The 18924-nt window shown below is 46.9% G+C and overlaps 1 protein-coding gene across 7 annotated transcripts in view; it reads right to left on the bottom strand.

Moving 5' to 3' along the window:
• The window catches only part of cntn4 (contactin 4), a 150596-nt gene extending 133428 nt beyond the window's left edge, over positions 1 to 17168 (bottom strand). For 3 of the 7 annotated variants that reach the window (XM_086197551.1, XM_086197557.1, XM_086197574.1), the window contains exons 1-2: positions 16297 to 17168; positions 3962 to 4097 (exon numbers count right to left, since the gene is read on the bottom strand). In XM_086197551.1, the coding sequence (XP_086053677.1) occupies positions 3962 to 4049 (88 nt within the window). In that variant the 5' untranslated portion in view covers positions 4050 to 4097; positions 16297 to 17168. The remainder of the gene's footprint in view (positions 1 to 3961; positions 4098 to 16296) is intronic. The other 4 variants (XM_086197564.1, XM_086197594.1, XM_086197569.1 and 1 more) reach the window with 3 other exon arrangements.
• Positions 17169 to 18924: the final 1756 nt, after the last annotated feature.

The raw sequence follows: 18924 nt of genomic DNA, 5'->3' as shown, positions 1-18924 counted from the left end.
GGACAAACTATTGACAGGGCCAACACATAGAGACAGACAACCATTGGCTCTCCCAGCCACGCCTACGGTCAATTTAGAGTCTGGATTAACCTGGTCCCCTCTTGATGTCTTTGGACTGTGGAGGAAGCTGGAGTACCAGAGAGAACCCAGCAGGAACAGGGAGAACATGGAGACTCACCCAGAAAGACCCCGTGCTGCAGACGGGGCTCCACCCACAACCTTCTTGCTGGGGGGCCACAGGGAGGACCACTGCTCCACTGGGCCGCCCTGCATAATAATATATATAATAATATGTGTAATAAATTATAACATATATGATAATATTTAATCATAATAATATATAAAATGTACAATTAATAATGAATACATAAATATAATAGTAATAGATAACAATATATAAAATTTTGTATATATAATATTGCATAATATAAAATATAACTATATATTTCTACTCAAACAGCTGGCATTTTGACTAGAGTGTGTGTATATGTGTGTATGTGTGTGAGTGTGTGTGTATGTGTGAGTGTGTGTGTGAGTGTGACTCACAGGGACTCCCATCATGATTGTATCACAATACATTGATTGTGATAATTGACATGAGGCCGGTATGACTCAGAGGTAGAGAGGCCACCTAGCAACTGGAGGGTGGATGAATGGATGGATGATGGGTGGACGATGATGGATGGATGGTTGGAGGATGGATGGGTGGATGGATGATGGACGGATGGGTGGAGGATGGATGGGTGGATGATGGATGGAGGATGGATGGGTGGATGGATGATGGACGGATGGGTGGAGGATGGATGGGTGGATGATGGATGGATGATGGGTGGATGATGGGTGGACGATGGGTGGACGATGGGTGGATGATGGGTGGACGATGGGTGGATGATGGGTGGACGATGGGTGGATGATGGGTGGATGATGGGTGGACGATGGGTGGATGATGGGTGGACGATGGGTGGATGATGGGTGGACGATGGGTGGACGATGGGTGGATGATGGGTGGACGATGGGTGGATGATGGGTGGACGATGGGTGGATGATGGGTGGACGATGGGTGGATGATGGGTGGACGATGGGTGGATGATGGGTGGACGATGGGTGGATGATGGGTGGATGATGGGTGGACGATGGGTGGATGATGGGTGGATGATGGGTGGATGATGGGTGGACGATGGGTGGATGGATACATTGCAAGACAATTTCTTTAAATGATAGCAAAACTTCTGCATTGCTGAAGCAGCAGAATTCCAGCCTAAAGGCAGGAAGCAGGAATTCTGTCCTGACGAGGATCATCCCAGTCCCTCCATCAGCTGGGTGGAGTGAACAGAAACAGGAGAGCTCAGCGGCGTCTGCTGGCTCCCATCACTCTCTGGCTGATTTGATTAAGTCCTGTCTTCATCCATTCTAACCACATAACCCCTTTGTGTTGTTGTTCCCATGTTTGCATGCACCAGACCAGTAAAAGCAGGGCTGTAGTGGAGTGATGAGAAGCTCTTCACCTCACCAGAGACTCCTGTTATTGAGCCTGATGCCATTACTGCGGTGCTCCTCATCCCTCCGGAGCCTTTACCGGCGCTCTGAAACCATCCGATAGCTGTTGTAACGTTATTGGTGTTGAAAATGGTCATCAAAGAAAATGAAAATGCAAGATGCACTGAAACACTGGTTCAGAAATGTAAACTACGCAAGCAGAAAATGACCTGAGTGTGTGTGTGTATCTGATGGCAGTCTGGACTTGAATGAGATCATGTGAGCGTCGCCGATGTTGCAGCGGGAAGCAGAGTTGAATCCAAACTTACTGGTTCTCCTCTTGTCAATCATTCTGTGAGAGCCAGACGAGCAGATCGAGACCCTGCACCAGACCCCACCCAACAGGGCAAACGGCCAATTACGCTTCCTTCAAACGTGCATTAAAAGAACTACAACTGTGTTCAACATTCGCATAAAAAACTGCTGAAAATGTGTGACATTTTTCCAGTTCCCAAGAAGTTGATTTGTTCCTGTAACCCCCTGATGCAGCTGTTCGGATGAGCAGCAGACACACACCGACCCCGGTGAAGAGTGTGTGTGCTTGGCCGCTGACCCTTCGACGCTTGACGAGCTGACGAGAACACGAGCAACAACCCACATAACGGAGAACAAGTGCTCGCGGTTCCCATCTCATTTGCAGAGGAGGTCAAGGACGGCTTTGCGCTGAGTAATTCGAGGGAGGGTTTTCTGGATAATATCTGTTGATTAAACACGAAGAGCGATTCAACAGATGCTCTCTGGTGAACCATCCCATTTGTAAAGGAGACAAATTAAAGTCCTCCATCACAGCGTGATCAATGCCACGGAGCCTCCGGCTGAAACTGGCGCCGCTGCGAAATGAAGCCATCACTCAACTTTAGTGCACAATGAGTGAATGATGGACATTTGAAAGGACTCACAGGGTTTACTACTGAATTCGGACTTCTTTGAGAAATTAACCCAAATGGAACCTCCTTTCTAGCACCTCCTTCTTCTCTTACACATAACGTGGCACACATTTTATTGACTCATTGATCTGTTCATTAGAAAGCTCTTTGCCTGAGGAGTCCCTCACGCTGGGACAGTTCCATGAAACGTTACTTTTAGTCGCTCCACAAATGGACCCAGGTAGCTTTGTTATAGTTGGTGCGATGCAAACGTTGCAGGAGACAGAACTCTCCCATAAAGTCCATTAAGACGTGGCGTTGGTCTGCCCGGTCCCCTCCCACAGAGCCCACCCTGGTGCTTCTACAGAAGCCCACAAGGGACCCATTTCTGACATGATGCGGTGAACAGATACACACTTTACACCATCATTCCTGCCTCCACACCTGCGTCTCATCTGCTTATCAACCACACGTGGTTCATAAATCACTGCTGCGACAAACGGTGACCAACCCCAGGAACTGAACCAGACTCCTCCATTACTGACAGCTGGAACTCCAACACAGAACCAAGAAAACCACACCATGACGTTTATTCCTCCAGCAACCAGGCTGTTGATCAATGTTTATTCTCTCTGCGCTCCTCTAGCGGTCTGAAGCCTGAATTCCCCAAGACGTTCCTCAGTATACGCAGTTCCTCCTCCACACATCACCAGGCTGTCCAGCTGACCAACGCCGTGGTCCACATTCAGCTGCTGGTGCGTCTCTCCTCGGCCAGCCGGTCACCTTCACCTGCTCGTCCCTGCCTCAAGCGTCTCCTTGGGTCCAGAGCTCCTCCAGCAGTAAGAATTCACGCTTACTACATTAGATTACGTTTGTGACACAAAGAAACTCCCTCTCACTGGTGAAGTGAGACCCAAAGCAACAGTGAAAAAGTCCTTCCTTCCTTCACATCAGGATGTTTTCGCTCACCACATACGACACCAACTCAGAATAAAACTGCAGTGTCACCCATGATGAGCGACAGTAGCAGGCTTGCTCCGCCTGCCGACCAGATCGGTAATCAGCTCGACCAACTGGACGCTTTTTCCAAAGATGATTGGTTGAATATGAATAACAGCGCTCACCTGTTCTCTACGATGTAAATTGGAACCGAACCATCTCCACTGTAGCGTTTGTGTATGCATCGTTGCATTTTTCTTCGCCACGAGCACAACTTCTCTGTCCAGCATGCTCGCTGCCTGTCAGTGACATAACTCCTCCCACCCCTCAGCAGTTGGATGAACTGGCGATATCCAATCGACAGGATTGGACCATCTGAGAACAGGGCTCGCCCATCCTAACTAGCACCCTGCTGCTTTCCATCACTGTCATTTCTGGTGGGTGAATTCTTACTGGATCATATCATGTCATAAAATCTGTTTTCTTGCGGCTAAAATTCTGAGGGTGCCACCTTTCTAAACTCTGGCTTTCATCCCATCATCTGCCCCAAATACATATGAATAAATACTTCAAACAGGTAGCTTTGGCATGCATCAAAAGTTCTTAATAAGGTACTTTACCTGCAAGGTAACCCGTAAGTGACTGCAGCACCAGCAGTTTCCATAGCAACATCATCTTCAATTTCATAGGGTCAAAGTAGGCTCCCATCCAATCACCAATGTATGGAATCTGAGTAGCTGTTCTCTGGATCTCGATCTGCAGACAGACAAGCAGAGTGGGTGAGGTTGGATGACACGTGAGACAGAGAGAGCATGAAGATGCGTTCAAGATCATTAGAGGCTGGTGTGAAAAATGCTAAAGAAAGAAAGGAAGAGAGCGTGAGTGAGAGAGTGGGTGAGCGAGTGGGTGAGTGAGTGAGTGAGTGAGTGAGTGAGTGAGTGAGTGAGTGAGTGAGTGAGTGATGGGCACATGAACACAATACACCTCATATACATTCATGTTCCTTTCTTTCTCAGCAACTCTGGGGACTGATACTTTGAAGTCAGTATGAAAGCAAAGTCACTCCTAGAAGTTCCCCAGCATTGTTCTAGCTTGAAGCCACGTTGCTTTCATGAGTTTAAGAGCAAAGCCAAAAGATGAAACACTCTGATATCCAGAAGAGTTTCACAACAGTTATGTGCTCTTCCCTCTACGCACACAATGCCTCCTCCGAGTGAGAATGTTAGCTCGTATGTGTGAGGGTCAGGAAAGTCGTGTGAGTAACACCGATCGCAAACGCACTGAAATACTGCTGAGAATCATTTTTCTGCTGAGAGCCAAACGTCATAAATATTCCAGTGACAAGGACGAGCTGGTGATGCAGTCGCTGACATACAGGAGCCGTCCGTGGAGATTCAGAGCATGATAACACTAAAAGAACCAACATGATTAGAAGACAACAATAACTCAGAATCCTGTTTTTTTATTTTCCCTTTTCCGTCGTTTATCAGTCCTGGAACGAGACCCTGCCACCCCAGTTAGCTCGCTAATCCCAGACACATATCGCAGGAAGTCAGTTTGGATTGTGTCTTGATCACTTTCTCATTTTATATAGAAATCTGTTTGGTTAAAGAAACCTGCAGTTGTTCACTTTGCTTCTCTAGTTACGATCCCTGAGACAGCTTTGGAGAGGATAGCAGCGTTTCTCCGAGGGTTCCAACTGAGCAACCAATCCTTTGATTTACTGGCTGAGATGCAGGCCTGGGTATCAGAGTAGGTATCCAGAATCACGGTCTCATGCAGCACAGTGAACCAGGGAGAATACTTTGCAACGCTGGCACCAACGTGCTGATTTTCTGTTTGGTTTGAGTTGGTTGTTGAATAAATGAGGATGTTAATAAATCACCGAGGAGGCAGATGGATGCAGTTGTCCAGCAACTTGCAGGGAAGAATACAGCATGAAGGGATGTGTCAGAGGAAGTGATGTGAGACTTAGAGAAATAGTTTTGAAAGCTATAGTTTAGCAGAGTTGAGGCATGTTCGACTCCAGCTCCTCCACATTTCCAGTTATTTGTCTAATTTAGTCGTTGGAGAAGCCCAGAACAACTGCAGTTCTTTTGCTCCTGCTGTGACCCAGCACCAGCAGCACAAAGTCTTGACACAGACCAAACAAGAGCAAAACAGAGCACACACAGAGAGAGCGGAAACTATTTGAGTAGGCCACATTCTCATTAATCTCAGCTTCTCCAACTTACAGCTCTGTCTCCTGTCTCCACCTACAGAAAGATGCGTCTCATCCTCATACATCATTAAAAGGCTTGTCAGAGTCAGTCTTGGGTACATCAGCGGTTCGAGGCTGTGTCTCGCTCCTAGACAGCATCCTTATGCATATTAAAGCGTGTCTTTATGAAAGCACCCAGCTCCGTGTCTCATACAGTAATGACTGTTTGGGTTTCCTTTTAAAACTTTGCACCAAATTAATTTCATAATTTCACTTAGCACAGAAGCTTGAGTGATGTAGCGAGCAAGACAAGTGCAGCAGAGAAGGGCAGAGCTGTGCTGGAGTCCATGAAGTGAGTCTAAATGGTAATTTAAACTCAGCAACAGAAGCTCCAAGCTTTTCTGTGCTGTTTGACTCCAACCTACATTTTAACAGTATCGATTTAAAAAGAAGGCAAAATCCTGCCGTAACGTCTCTTTTCAGAGGCGCTTCGTGTCTCTGTGTTCCGCCCCGCTGCAGGGCGCTCAGCCCACCGGCCCCCAGCGCACCTCAGACACCACACGCAGCGCAGCCAGCGACTGCAGTAGCGCCTCTTCATTTCCTTCCTCTTGGTTTCTTTTTTATTCCTGAAAATCTCCACTGATATTAACATAATACAATACTAATACTGTGTGTGGCTGTACCCTATGAGGCTCGGTATCATTTGAAAAATGATGAATGAGACTGCCTGATGAAATAAAATCGAGTCTTTAAGGAGCTGTGCAACTGGATCTCCATTTGTGCAACAATACAGGAGATTTGTGAGTGCAGGAATCTGCAAAGGAAATCTGAGTGTAATCACATTTGTCAACATATTTACGAATCTGCATGAATAAATCTGCATACTCTCATCTACTACTGCGTTCCATTGCTGTACTTCTGTCAATGAGTACAGAAATCTGTAAACATCCACCTGTGAATGAGCGCGTGAAGCTGCAGCTGTGCGCTTCCACCTGTCTATTAATACGTTCCCAGATACTTTTCTGTCAGTGTGAAATTATTTGACAGGGTTTTGCGCCACTAGGTGCGTGTGGGGTTTCTTTGCCCTGAGCTCAGTCTAACAGGCCTCCCAGGATATTAACGTCAGCCTCTGCTGAGCTGGCTGGCGTAATGTTGTGTTCACACCAAATATGGAGACAATTTCCATCCAAAGCCAAAAGAATTGTTCATCTTGTCTCATAAATATCACAACAGTGCGACAAAGGTTGTACTGAGAAAATTCACTGCTGTGATTTAATTGTTCAGACCCCCCCCCCCCCCCCCCCCATCAGGATCAGGATGCGTGCTAGAAGACCCCGCCCGACATTTTTGAGCAGTGTTTTTTTGGTGTTTGTGTTAAACTCTCTCATATTTAGTTTCACAAAATCAGACATCCACGGGGGAAACAGGTCAGGATTTCGCCTTTGCCATTTTTTTGGTTTCTTTGCATATAAATGAGTCTTAAATTTAAAAAAGGGATCTTTAAGCTTATGTTTTATTTGCCACCGTTTCATTTTTCACTACCTGAGCAGATGCTTCCTCCAAATATAAACAGACAATGGAAGATTATTGCAGCAGCTGCTTTCACTCATATTTATTCAGTAAAGTGCCACTCGCTCTTTTTCCAAGGAGACTCTTCCTTTTACACACATCCAAGCTTTACCGGTGAGATCATGCTGGGCTTAGCAAAAACACACTGTACTGGCATGTATGTTATCTAACATGCATCTTTTTACAGCACATAAAATAGAGAAAACGACGTCTACTGGGATTGAGCATAGTGTAGCATAGTGTAGCATAGTGTAGCATAATGTAACATAGTGTAACATAGTGTAACATAGTGTAACAGTGTAGCATAGTGTAGCATAATGTAACATAGTGTAACATAGTGTAACATAGTGTAGCATAGTGTAACATAGTGTAGCATAATGTAACATAGTGTAACAGTGTAGCATAGTGTAGCATAATGTAACATAGTGTAACATAGTGTAGCATAGTGTAACATAGTGTAGCATAGTGTAACATAGTGTAGCATAATGTAACATAGTGTAACATAGTGTAGCATAGTGTAACATAGTGTAGCATAGTGTAGCATAGTGTAACATAGTGTAACATAGTATAACATAGTGTAACATAGTGTAACATAGTGTAGCATAGTGTAACATAGTGTAGCATAGTGTAATATAGTGTAGCATAGTGTAACATAGTGTAGCATAGTGTAACATAGTGTAGCATAGTGTAGCATAGTGTAGCATAGTGTAACATAGTGTAGCATAGTGTAGCATAGTGTAGCATAGTGTAACATAGTGTAACATAGTGTAGCATAGTGTAACATAGTGTAGCATAGTGTAACATAGTGTAACATAGTGTAGCATAGTGCAACATAGTGTAACATAGAGTAGCAAAGTGTAACATAGTGTATCATAGTGTAACATAGTGTAGCAAAGTGTAACATAGTGTAGCATAGTGTAGCAAAGTGTAATATAGTGTAACATAGTGTAGCATAGTGTAGCAAAGTGTAACATAGTGTAACATGTCCGCCTGGTTTATTTTACTATTTTATTCTGGTCTTAAATTCAAAAGTCATGTATGACAAATGAAGATATTTTTTATGGGGCTGCCCGGTGGAGCGGCGGTCCTCACTGTGGCCTCACAGCAAGAAGGTTCCGGGTTCGAGTCCCAGCTCGGGCGTGGGATCTTTCTGGGTGAGTCTCCATGTTCTCCCTGTTCCTGCTAGGTTCTCTCTGGTACTCCAGCTTCCTCCCACAGTCCAAAGACATCAATTTGGGGACCAGGTTAATCCAGACTCTAAATTGACTGTAGGTATGAATGTGAGTGTGAATGGTTGTTCGTCTCTGTGTGTTGGCCCAGCGATGGACTGGCGACCTGTCCAGGGTGAACCCCGCCTCTCGCCCATAGATGCTGGGATAGGCTCCACCCCCCCGCAACCCTTACTAGTGAGGAATAAGCGGAAGACGACGATGGATATTTTTTTATAAAGCTGGGGGTTTGGGGGGCAAGTATGATGTGACTGCACGTTGACTGGAGGGTGAGGAAAAGAAAAGGTCCAGATGTGAGACTCTCACATAGTTTCTGAAGATGAAACGTCAGCTTACTGCACGTTCATCATGTGACTCAGGTTTAATTTGACCTGACGGGACACCTGAGGACGTAACCTGGGACTCTGGAATATTTTCTTCCAAAAGTCTGTTTATTTGCTTATTGGAAGTTGTAGTCAATCCTCTGTCAGTCCGGTGGGTGTTCAACAGGTTGATCGATGGTGAAACTGCAATTGTACTTAAAGTGCTGGACATGTACTTCCGTTGCTGCGACTTCCTGTTAATTCAGTGGCACGCGTCAACATGGCGCTTTAGTACAGGCTGGTGTGTCTTTGATGTAGTGGGAAACATCTGTAAGAAGGAGCGTGACGAGTGAAAGGTGCACTTCAACACAAGCACACAACAAGAAAGCCAAACACTTGAGGTGTGTTCACACCAAACGCCATGGGATTTTTTCGCGCTTTACGATTACCTATAAAGTCTCTGTAGAGAGGCGAGTAGGCACGAATTCGCGTGTATGCCTGCCAGGCGGCGAGAATGACATGAATAGAATTTTGCGTGAAATTCACATGACGTTGTGTCGAGAGAGCCTATCAGCATTGAGAATCCCCTGCCGTCAGTGACGTCACATCAACGGTCCTGGCGCCTGTATTTGGTGTCCGTCCGTGATATCCTGGCACCTCGCCAACAGCTCATCAAACTGGACCCTCGTCAGCCTGAGGTACCACTGGACACGGCCGTCGTCCAGGCTCAGTCCCTAGAAAAGGCGGTGAAATCCACCCAGCTGTGCTCCTCCAGATTGTGCCGAGGATCCAGCTACAGCTGCGTTTGGTTTTCAGCCGTATCTGGGACTTCCACAGCAGATACAAGCCAGCAACGGCCATAACGTCAACCACGCTTGATGATGGAAAGAAATGGTGGAAATAGATTCTCCTCGCAGGGCAAAGAGTTTGTGCGATTAAAAACAAATGACCCAGCCGTCAAATTTGCACGAATAATTAGGTGTGAGCGTACCTTGACGTGGTCACGTGCAGGCACACAATTCACTGCAAGAGATTATCAATCCACCAGTTAGTTAGCTAGTCAGCTAGTTAATTAGATTTGGTTCTAAAAGCCAACCAGAATCAGCAGTCATGTACCTTCATGTGGATTTCTAGCAACAAACACAGAACACAAGGCGGACGCAGCTGAGGGAAGGAACCCAGCACGTCTGCCGACTGGAACAAGTCCAGAGTTAAAGCTGCATCCACTGATTCCTCACAGAGCTTCCCCGTGGCTGATGTTCCCGTGGGTTACTCAGTTTGACTGAAACATTCATTGTTTTGTCCAGCTGATACACCCGCTTATATTAAATATGCAGAAACTATAAACCAGGGGATTTCTGAAGAAACACTAAAGCAAGAACACTCCAGAGTTCCTGGAGTACAAAAGGTAAGAGTGAGCAGCAGCTCTTATCAAGAGACACTTTGATAAATTATTCATTCATCGCTAATGTTGTTCATCTTCAGATCTCTCCATTCACCACAGCGCACTTCTGTGGCTCACACGTGCAAATAATGACGGAGAAAAGTACCGAGCCGCGGCGGTTGTGGGTGATGTCACGGATCGAGCGCCGACGCAGGGCTGCACCTCCTCGACAGCACCGATGACCAGGAAACACACCTGGACAAGTTCACGCCGGGAACATTTTTGATTTCATCTTTACACCACAAACAAATGCTCAACATAACTTAAGTCCCACCAGAACTCATGATGCTTGACTAGTGACACCTCCTAACTTTGCAGGTTTCATGCAGATTGGTTTTGCACAGGTCGCGATCCTGAAACTGTAGGTACGAACCACAACGGACCCAGGTGCGGTGGACTGGTTCAAGAAAGCAAAAATGATTTATTTCTCCCTCAAATGTGAACATACAACAGTCCAAACTCTGCTACCGCCTCTCACATTCACAAAACTACATCTTTCTGCATCTTTCAAACACAGAGGTTCAGTGAGGATTTGAATCCACCAGCCACGAGTGGATGAGACGACCTTGCTGCCTTTGGCTTCATTTCCAACCCTAACCCTCATTGATTCTTTTGTAAATCACAGTTTACTGGTTTATAAATCGTTCGTCCCTCAAATTTGGACTAAAAATCGACTCATTTGAAAACTCTACTGTGTCAACTACCAGCTCAAACCTGCTGAGGAACATCGAGACAGTTGTTTGTGTCAGGTTCTAACAACTGAGCGACGCCATCGTTGGTCCTGACAGAGCCAGACTGAACACAGGAGCTCAGCTGAGACACAAATAGACTTTGAACTTAAAACTTTACTCTTAAACACGAAAGGCAAGAATTTTTACAATTAAAACAAAACAATTATTAGACTAAAACACTGAAATGTCAAGTCTGATGCGTTCATGTACTCAAAACTGACAGGGCAACCTGAGGTGGACACGTTAGCTCGCCGTTTCTCGGTGACACGTGGTGTTTGTGGTGGAGCTGTGACATGAAAACTGGTGTTGGCAAACTTTGCATTCGCCTTTTGTTCCATGGTCTGTTTTCATGAAATGCTGCCACGCTGCAGACGTCTTTGACGTGGGGGACGAGGACTGACTTGGAATGAAACCGTCCAAACTAAACAGACATTCATCAAACCACCAGACGTGGGCCTTCTAGTCCTCTTCAGTCTGTCTGTCTCGAGTGGGTCGGGCGAGGCCAAAATAGCAAAACAAGGGGGGTGTTCAAACAGGGGTGCTTTGAAAACACCCCCATTAGCACTTGGTACTTTCCTCCTGATGAAATTAACGTGGCAAAAAAATCGACCAATCAGAATTTTGGTCGAACCAGAACGCATCGACTAATAAATCGACCAGTCGACCGGGAGATTACTGCCCTGGCTAGTTTGTGCCACCTCTTAAGCATTCCTGACAAGAGGAAATACAAAGGCTCTCATTGCTTTGAATGTGAAAACTTAGAAAGACACAGATCCGACCTGCAAGCGCACCTGTGCGAGAGTCTGATGCCAGTTCCCGTTCATCACACTGATTCAAAAAAGCCAAACACTAAACCACACCAATCAAAATGGCTGACAACACCAGCAGTTTTATCAAGGAGGAAAGAAGAGCCACGCCCACATGACCCACCCTGACAGCAGCGTCGTGGTCCAGCTGAAGCCGGATCCAGGGTTGTCATGGAGGGAGGAGGTGTTTGCAAGCCTTGAATGTGGATTTCCATTTAAAAGCGCCACAGGTGCAGCCCCCCTAATATTAGACACTCAATTAAAGCAGCAAGCAACAATGTTTGAACCAGCAAGCTGTCTGTGAGGACACACAGCACCTGGGAGGCAGGGAGATGGTGCTAATAAGGTTGGGTTAAAAATGGAGCATTAACACGAACAACCAGACCAGCTAAGTAGAGCAGGAGCAGCCAGACGGTTCCTCTCCTTCTAAAAATGTTCAAATTGAACAGAGCAGCTCGATGGAGCAGCGCTGCAGTTACGAGTCACAGCAGCGTGTGCGTAGTTGCTTTAGATGGGAGTCATGCTCTTTAAATCACACGCGCTCAGGAAAATCTTTTTTCCTTAATTGGGCAATAATGTCTCTATGAGGGAGGTGTGGTGGGAGGGAGGGGGGTTCTCATGCAGGCCTGAGGTGTGGCGGCAAACCTGGAGCTCATTTCCCAGAACTTCCTTTTCAAGAGGTTTTTGCAGTAATTGTATTTGTCCCAAATATTTCCAAAACATAAAAATATCCCCAGCGCAAAGCAGGTGCCTGACAAGAGTTTGTGCATTTGTACTTTTCCTCCATGCTGACTCAATATCTGCTTGGATACATAAAAGATGGGTTTTGCTGTCTCTGCTGCACTCTGCCTGTCCCAGAATCCACCCTCAGCCTGGTGCTGCAGCTCGGCGGAGGAACAAACACCCTCTCAGCGTGCGCTGCTCTACTCCACCCCCGTAACAAGGTGCACAGTCACTGTGCTACAATCCGTCCTTCCAGAAAAGTCCTTGATTATGCGGCACATTTTCTTAAAAAATGCGAAGGAATATGCAGGATATTCATGCAATTTTGTGAAACTGTGGGAACTAAAAAAAAAAACAACTGCAGTTTGATGAATAAGAAAAAAAAGTGATTCCCCCAACACTCTGTTCTCACTGGGCTTCTACCTGAATGTGAAGAGTCCTTTCTCCACGTCCTCTGCTAAGCGAGCACGCTACGTCACAGGAAGTGCTGGGAGTCATTAGGCTCTCATCTCGTTTTATTCCACACAACTCAAACTTACTAAACCTCGATGAGTCAAACGAGTTTCAAGCTCGTTTTTGTTGGCAAATGAGACGGATTTGCAGACATCATCGCGTTGTCTTCGAGGGGTTTGCAGCTTTCCAATGATGTCACTTCACAACGTTCCCAAGGCAACAGGAGGAAAATGGCTGCTCTTGTGTGAATTAAACGCAACATTTTTCAACTTTCTGTGAAGAAATGAGTGACAAATGTGGGGATCATGAAACAAGCAAGCCCTGCACATTTTGTGTGGAAATCTGCGATTTACACAGCGAAAGCGCAGCGTTTTTGAAGAAATGTGGCGTTTGTCTGACTATCAGCCGTCACCGTGATACCATCACCATGGTCAGATCTTCAATGAGGACGTCAACAAGCTGAATTTAAGTCCTTGTGCCACCTGGTGGTGGCAGGAAGTCTGACAGAACAAAAGTCACATGACCACGCCTATCCCAGCAGCCTTCCCCTGGACAGGTCACCAGTCCATGGCAGGGCCATGAGAACCCAGCAGGAACAGGGAGAACATGGAGACTCACCCAGAAAGACCCCGTGCTGCAGCCGGGGCTCCACCCACAACCTTCTTGATGGAGGCCACAGGGAAGACCACTGCTCCACCCACAACCTTCTTGGAGGGGGGCCACAGTGAGGACCACTGCTCCACCGTCCTTCGTGTAGAATCCAAATATAACAGGAAACACACACACACACAAACAGGTTGGGGGGGCGGGGTGAGGGCCACTCATCATTGCCTGCAGCTTTAATTAGGACCTGAGCACCAGCGTTCCCTGGAGGAGGATCATGTTCTCCAAGTGCCATCCAGACAGAACGTGACACGATGCCCTCTCTCTTGCAGTTTTTATTCTTTCCATCTTGTCTGAGAATAATAACCCTGCAACAGGTGGAAGGTGATGATGCGTCAATGTGAAGGTGACGCATACCCGTAACATCAAGATATTATAAATCTACTCACTTTGACCATGTCAATCATTGCAAAACCTGCCAATCAACTGTTTTTAAGCACAACAGGAAGGTGAGGTAGCACTGCCTGGAATTCCTCCCTCTGTGCAGGACCCTGAAGCCTTCCTGGTTCATGCAGCTGCAGCCACATCTGTGAGGCAGCTTGTCAAACATCTCTCTTACAGCAGATAAAAGCAGCACAGCGCCCGGGAACAGCAGCAGCTTCCTCCCCGGTTACGCCGCCGCTGCAGAGAATCCTCACACCACTCTTTACTCTGGAAATCCAAGAGGCTGAACTACAAAAGCGCACCTGAACCAAACTACTAACATGGAGTATTTGTTCTTATTAGCTGCTCGCTGTTGTCTGCCACACCAAGAGCCCAAGGTGATCGGTGAGCTGGCCGCAATACACACTCTACACACCTTGAGGTGTATGTCAGTGTGTGTCAGAGTGTATCAGGGTGTACTGAGACCTGGAGTATGAGGTCTAACACAAAGATGAGGATTGTTTACAGCAGAGGGTCAGGACCCCAGCCACAGTCGCTGCTATGGAAATATAGACGGAGGAAAAGCTCTTTCTGGCACACAAAAGCATGCAGCCCAAAGCAAGCAAATATAAGAAGACAGGCAACATTATTGAATTAAATCCTGATATCTTGATGAATCTACTCTTTTTTTTTGCATTCAAGAATACAAAGAACTGCACATCACAATGTCTGATCTTCTGAAGTCAGTCAATCATTTATGGCTCCACTATCTCCATGGAAGGACTTCCTGCTTTTACTCGGCTTGTAAAACAGCCACTTGTAAAAGAACTGAATTTCTGACATTTTCAGAGAAAGAACTTCTCCACAAACCCATCAAGCTCTCCTTAAATTGGCCAGAGAAAATGTCTGGTTTTACCGGACCAACGTAAACATTCAGACCGACACAAGACAGAGGAACTGTCGAGGTCTGCATCAGCTGAGCGACGGGCCTCCCCCTGGGCCCGCCGGCCGGGGGGGGGGGGGGGACGCATACCGAATATTTGAGGCATTTTCTGCCGGTTAATGTTTTCCAACCTTCGACTGGACTAAAGAGGTCAGATGCTGTAGCACGAGGGAACAAGTCCCCGCAGCTCCCATCAGGCCACTGAAGGACCTCACAGAGTGACTGTCGGGAGACATCTTGGTTTTAACTCTTCGCTGGAACTTAGCAGCTTGACATAAATCTGACAGAGAAGAAGACTCCAGTTTCCTCGAGCCAGCTTTCCTGGAGAGACATGAAATAAAAATGACCTTGACGACACTTTTCTTCTTCGATACGATGAAATTTTTATGCGGCCTCTCTACATGCTGCTATCCCAGGATGTTTCTAATGTCACGTCAGCACTCCATCCCTTCTGACAGGCGTGCTGACTTCCGGACCACCACCGGCCATTAAGGGGCTGCGTGATGCATCCGACCGCCTGATCTGCATCACGCTCATTAGACGCCACTCAACTCACTGCTCTGCCTTGTTCTTGCATCTCGGTGTACTTCAGACCTTCAAGGAGATTATTGTAGGCTCATGTTCACAAATGAAGAGTGAGCCGTGGCGTAATCCCTTCTAGGATGCAGCTCTTTAACCTTCAGCGGTTGTCAAGTGAGATGTGGATCGGATGCAACAGATCAGACAGTGAGTGGAGCTGCTCTGCTCTGACAGCGACGCAACAATGGAGGCGCGTCGCACAGCTGCTGCTGCTGGAGCCACCGCCACTGCCAGTGTGCACCGCACGGCCTCATCTGACTGCTGCTTTCACATCACATTCCCCACGAATCCACCGTGTGTGTGTGTGCGTGTGTGTGTGTGCATATGAGAGAGAGAGCAAAAGAGAGAGAGAGAGAGAGAAAGACTTGCCCAAATCTAAGTTTCCAAAGCATCTTGTTTCTGTCTTCATGTCAGCTAAGAAGTTTCAGTGGGATGAAGCAGCAGCTGTCCATCAAACGCTGGTGAGCTGAATCATTCCGATCTCATCCCGCAGCAGCAGCAGTTTGGGATTAACGCCTAATCCTAAAGGTGTCGGCTAAACGAGGCTTTACCTTTAACTTTTCGGGGTGGATCTACTGGAGCTCAAGTTTGCTTTCTGGCATAATCCTGCTGGACCAGACAGATTCCCCACAGCTGCGCTGGGTGGTCAGCAGCGGCATTACAATCAGCAAATCCGAGGGGATTATTGAATGGAGGGGTTAACTGCAGGGATTAGTGAACATCTGCACTGATCGCACAGCCTCAGATTACTTTCCTCCACACTAATAGTTCCACCTCAAAAAAGTGGAAAGGCAAATAAGATCAAGCAGAGGGTGAAATTCAGAGAAGGCAATCCTGTCGGCGACCTGCCTTATCAACATGTAATCTGTGGAAAGTTGGATTACCACGGGCTCTATTTGTTTGCCCAAGTTATGAAAAATCATGAGAAATACAGTCTTAAAAATACCTACCTGTTAATCAACAGTAATCTCCTCGAGGAATTCACAGCTTCATCCCAATCCGTATTAAATTCTGCACACACACGCCTGACCGCCGAGTCCCGGCCAAATGTATCCGTCTGACTTGCGCGCAATTCTGACTCTTTGCGCTGCATTCACGGGTTTGCGCTGCAGAGCTGCTCCTGCACCGCCTCCGGCGTCAGTGGGCGTCCATGCCTGCCTCCCTCTCCCCGGCTCTCCGTCAGCAGCAGCGGTTGGCAGCGTGGCGTCTCGCAGGTTGCATGTTGGAAAGTGCAGCCCGCCTGTGCTCACTCCGATGCGTCAAGCCTCCTCCTTCTGCTCCTCCCCCTCCTCTACACCGAGCTGGCGCGGAGCGGGACGCGCGCTGGCGGGGAGAAACGCAGCGGGGGAAGAGAAAGAGAGAGCCCTGTCTGGTCTGTCTTCACCGATCAGCCCCTCAGTGCTCCGGCCATCCGAGCGGAACAGACTCCCTCCCTCGCTGTACTCCTCCTCCTCCTCCTCCTCCTCCTCCCCCGCTGCTGCCGGGATGTCCAAGCCATGTGATGGACCGAGCCTCTCTCCGCTACTCCGGTCAACAGCCGGGGATATCTTTTACAGGGGTGAACTGCAGATGTTGGCTCACTGTTTATCTGACAGAGGAGCTGCGCATCTCCAAGTTTTGTCCAATACATTTTCTTCAAAGAAGTAAGGAATCCTGGCCTCCCTCCTCTGGTGAGGTGGTTGGCAGCCATATTTCACCCATGAAGCTTTGAAGTTTGAGGAGTCTTGAGCTCACAAAGTTGTGTTTTCCCTTACTACTTTGTGTTTCCAGAATGCTGAAAGAGCCAGCCACATGAATAAAGCCAACAGCGATGGCTAGCTGCAGCTAAACTGGCCTCACCAACTCTCAGGTGCCTCATCAGTGCAAACCCCGCCTTCTCTACCACCGTCCTGGGATTCACAACGAACTGCAACGCTTCTTTTGGCGCTTGTTCTCAGCAGCGCCGAGCTGGAAGAGTTACAGTTACTTTTACTCTCTAAGTGTTGGTGGGCTCCTGGTCGTGTGGCTGGGCTAAGAAGGCTTGATCTCACCAGCCGATGACCTACAGCAGGGGTGTCCAAAGTGATCCAGTGAAGGGCCTTGGGTCTGCAGGTTTTCATTCCAACTAAGCAAAAGCAACACCTGATCCAACAAATGAGCTGTGTGGACGCAGCTGTTGATTTAAGTAGAATCAGGTGTTGATTTTGCTCGGTTGGAATGAAAACCTGCAGCCACACGACCCTCTACTGGACGAGTTTGACGCCCCTGACCTACAGGGTCTGTAAACTGAGGTGGGGAACAGTTTTGCTGTTTATAGGAGTTGGTAGCGATGCAGCACCGTTAGCTTCTAGCTAGCGATACGTGAGCAGCTCTTCCTGCATAGCATGATTCACAAAGCAGTGAGGCAGAATAAAAACATGTTTTAGTGAGCGCAACAAGCCTGTTTATGAGTTCTTGAAAGGCAAAAAAAAAAAACTTTATGAGTGAAGTACTGCTTTGAGTCTTTTCTGATACCTTACATTTTTTAGAAACAAGTTAAAAAAAAACATTTAAATTATTCATATGTAGCTCTTGGATCTGAATGCAGTCATTTAATGTTTGGAAAATGGTGTCAGCCCCCCCCCAAAAAAACGCTCTCCAAACAGGTGTTTTTGAAGTAGCACGCAGCGACATCCCACTTTTATATTTAAATTCCTGAACAGTTATTTTTCAGGTCTCCCTCTTTGCACTGTAGTTGTAAAATGAGACATGCAGTTGTTTCTGGGTCATAACCAGGCACCCTCACAGGTAGCTGCTGAGAATGTGGGACAAGATCAAGTCTCCAGGCAGCCTGGTGCTCGTCTTTGAAGAGCCACAGGAAGAAAAGGATTTTTGTCAGAAAAGAACATGTCAGCTTTTTGGAAAATACACAAAAGGTAGAGACCCTTCTCTCCTCGCTGTGTGCATGAGCCTGGTAGTTAGCTTAGCACATCAGACACAGTGCAATTAGGACCCACCCACATAGAAGGGTAAAGAGTTCATGGCTCTCGGTAGACTTGACTTTCAGCCTCTCACCGGCTGCTAAGAACTGGAGGACGCCTGACAGCTGCTGAGGTGAGATGAGCTAGCTACAGGCTAAAGAAGCTACATTTTTAGAAGCCAATGGAAAAGCTTAGACGAGTAAACACTGGTGGATATGGACATTGATGTTGAACTTGTAGTTGTCTGACCCTCATTATAACAACCTTTAAACAAAATTTCTCACTGAAAGAGTTCCAATGCTACTGAGAGGTCAGCTGACGACAGAAGGTTGCGAACGTGTCGCTAACACTGTGACTGTCTATTTCAGTGACAGCTCCACCACTGTCGGTGAGTGAATGAGAGTCAAGCGATGTGGGAAAGTTCCTTCCTAAATGTAATATATTAGATGTCATAGTTACTTTCATTTGAAAGCAATGTTTTACTTCATAACACCACCGTCTGTGTTTGATAATACATGACTGGTTACACCACCTCTGCATTAATTTCGACAAATAACTGCAGAATTTTGACTAAAACTGGAAGCGTGTAATTCCCAGTCTCAAGCTTGAACACGTGGTTCCTAACAGCACAGAGACGAT

The sequence above is a fragment of the Aulostomus chinensis genome, chromosome 3 (genome assembly GCF_037954235.1).
Source record: "Aulostomus chinensis isolate RoL2024-O1b breed Wild chromosome 3, RoL_Achi_v1.0, whole genome shotgun sequence".
NCBI classification, from domain to species: domain Eukaryota; kingdom Metazoa; phylum Chordata; class Actinopteri; order Syngnathiformes; family Aulostomidae; genus Aulostomus; species Aulostomus chinensis.
The sequence above is the reverse complement of the archived record's forward strand: the minus strand, read 5'-3'. Positions and strand labels throughout refer to the sequence as shown.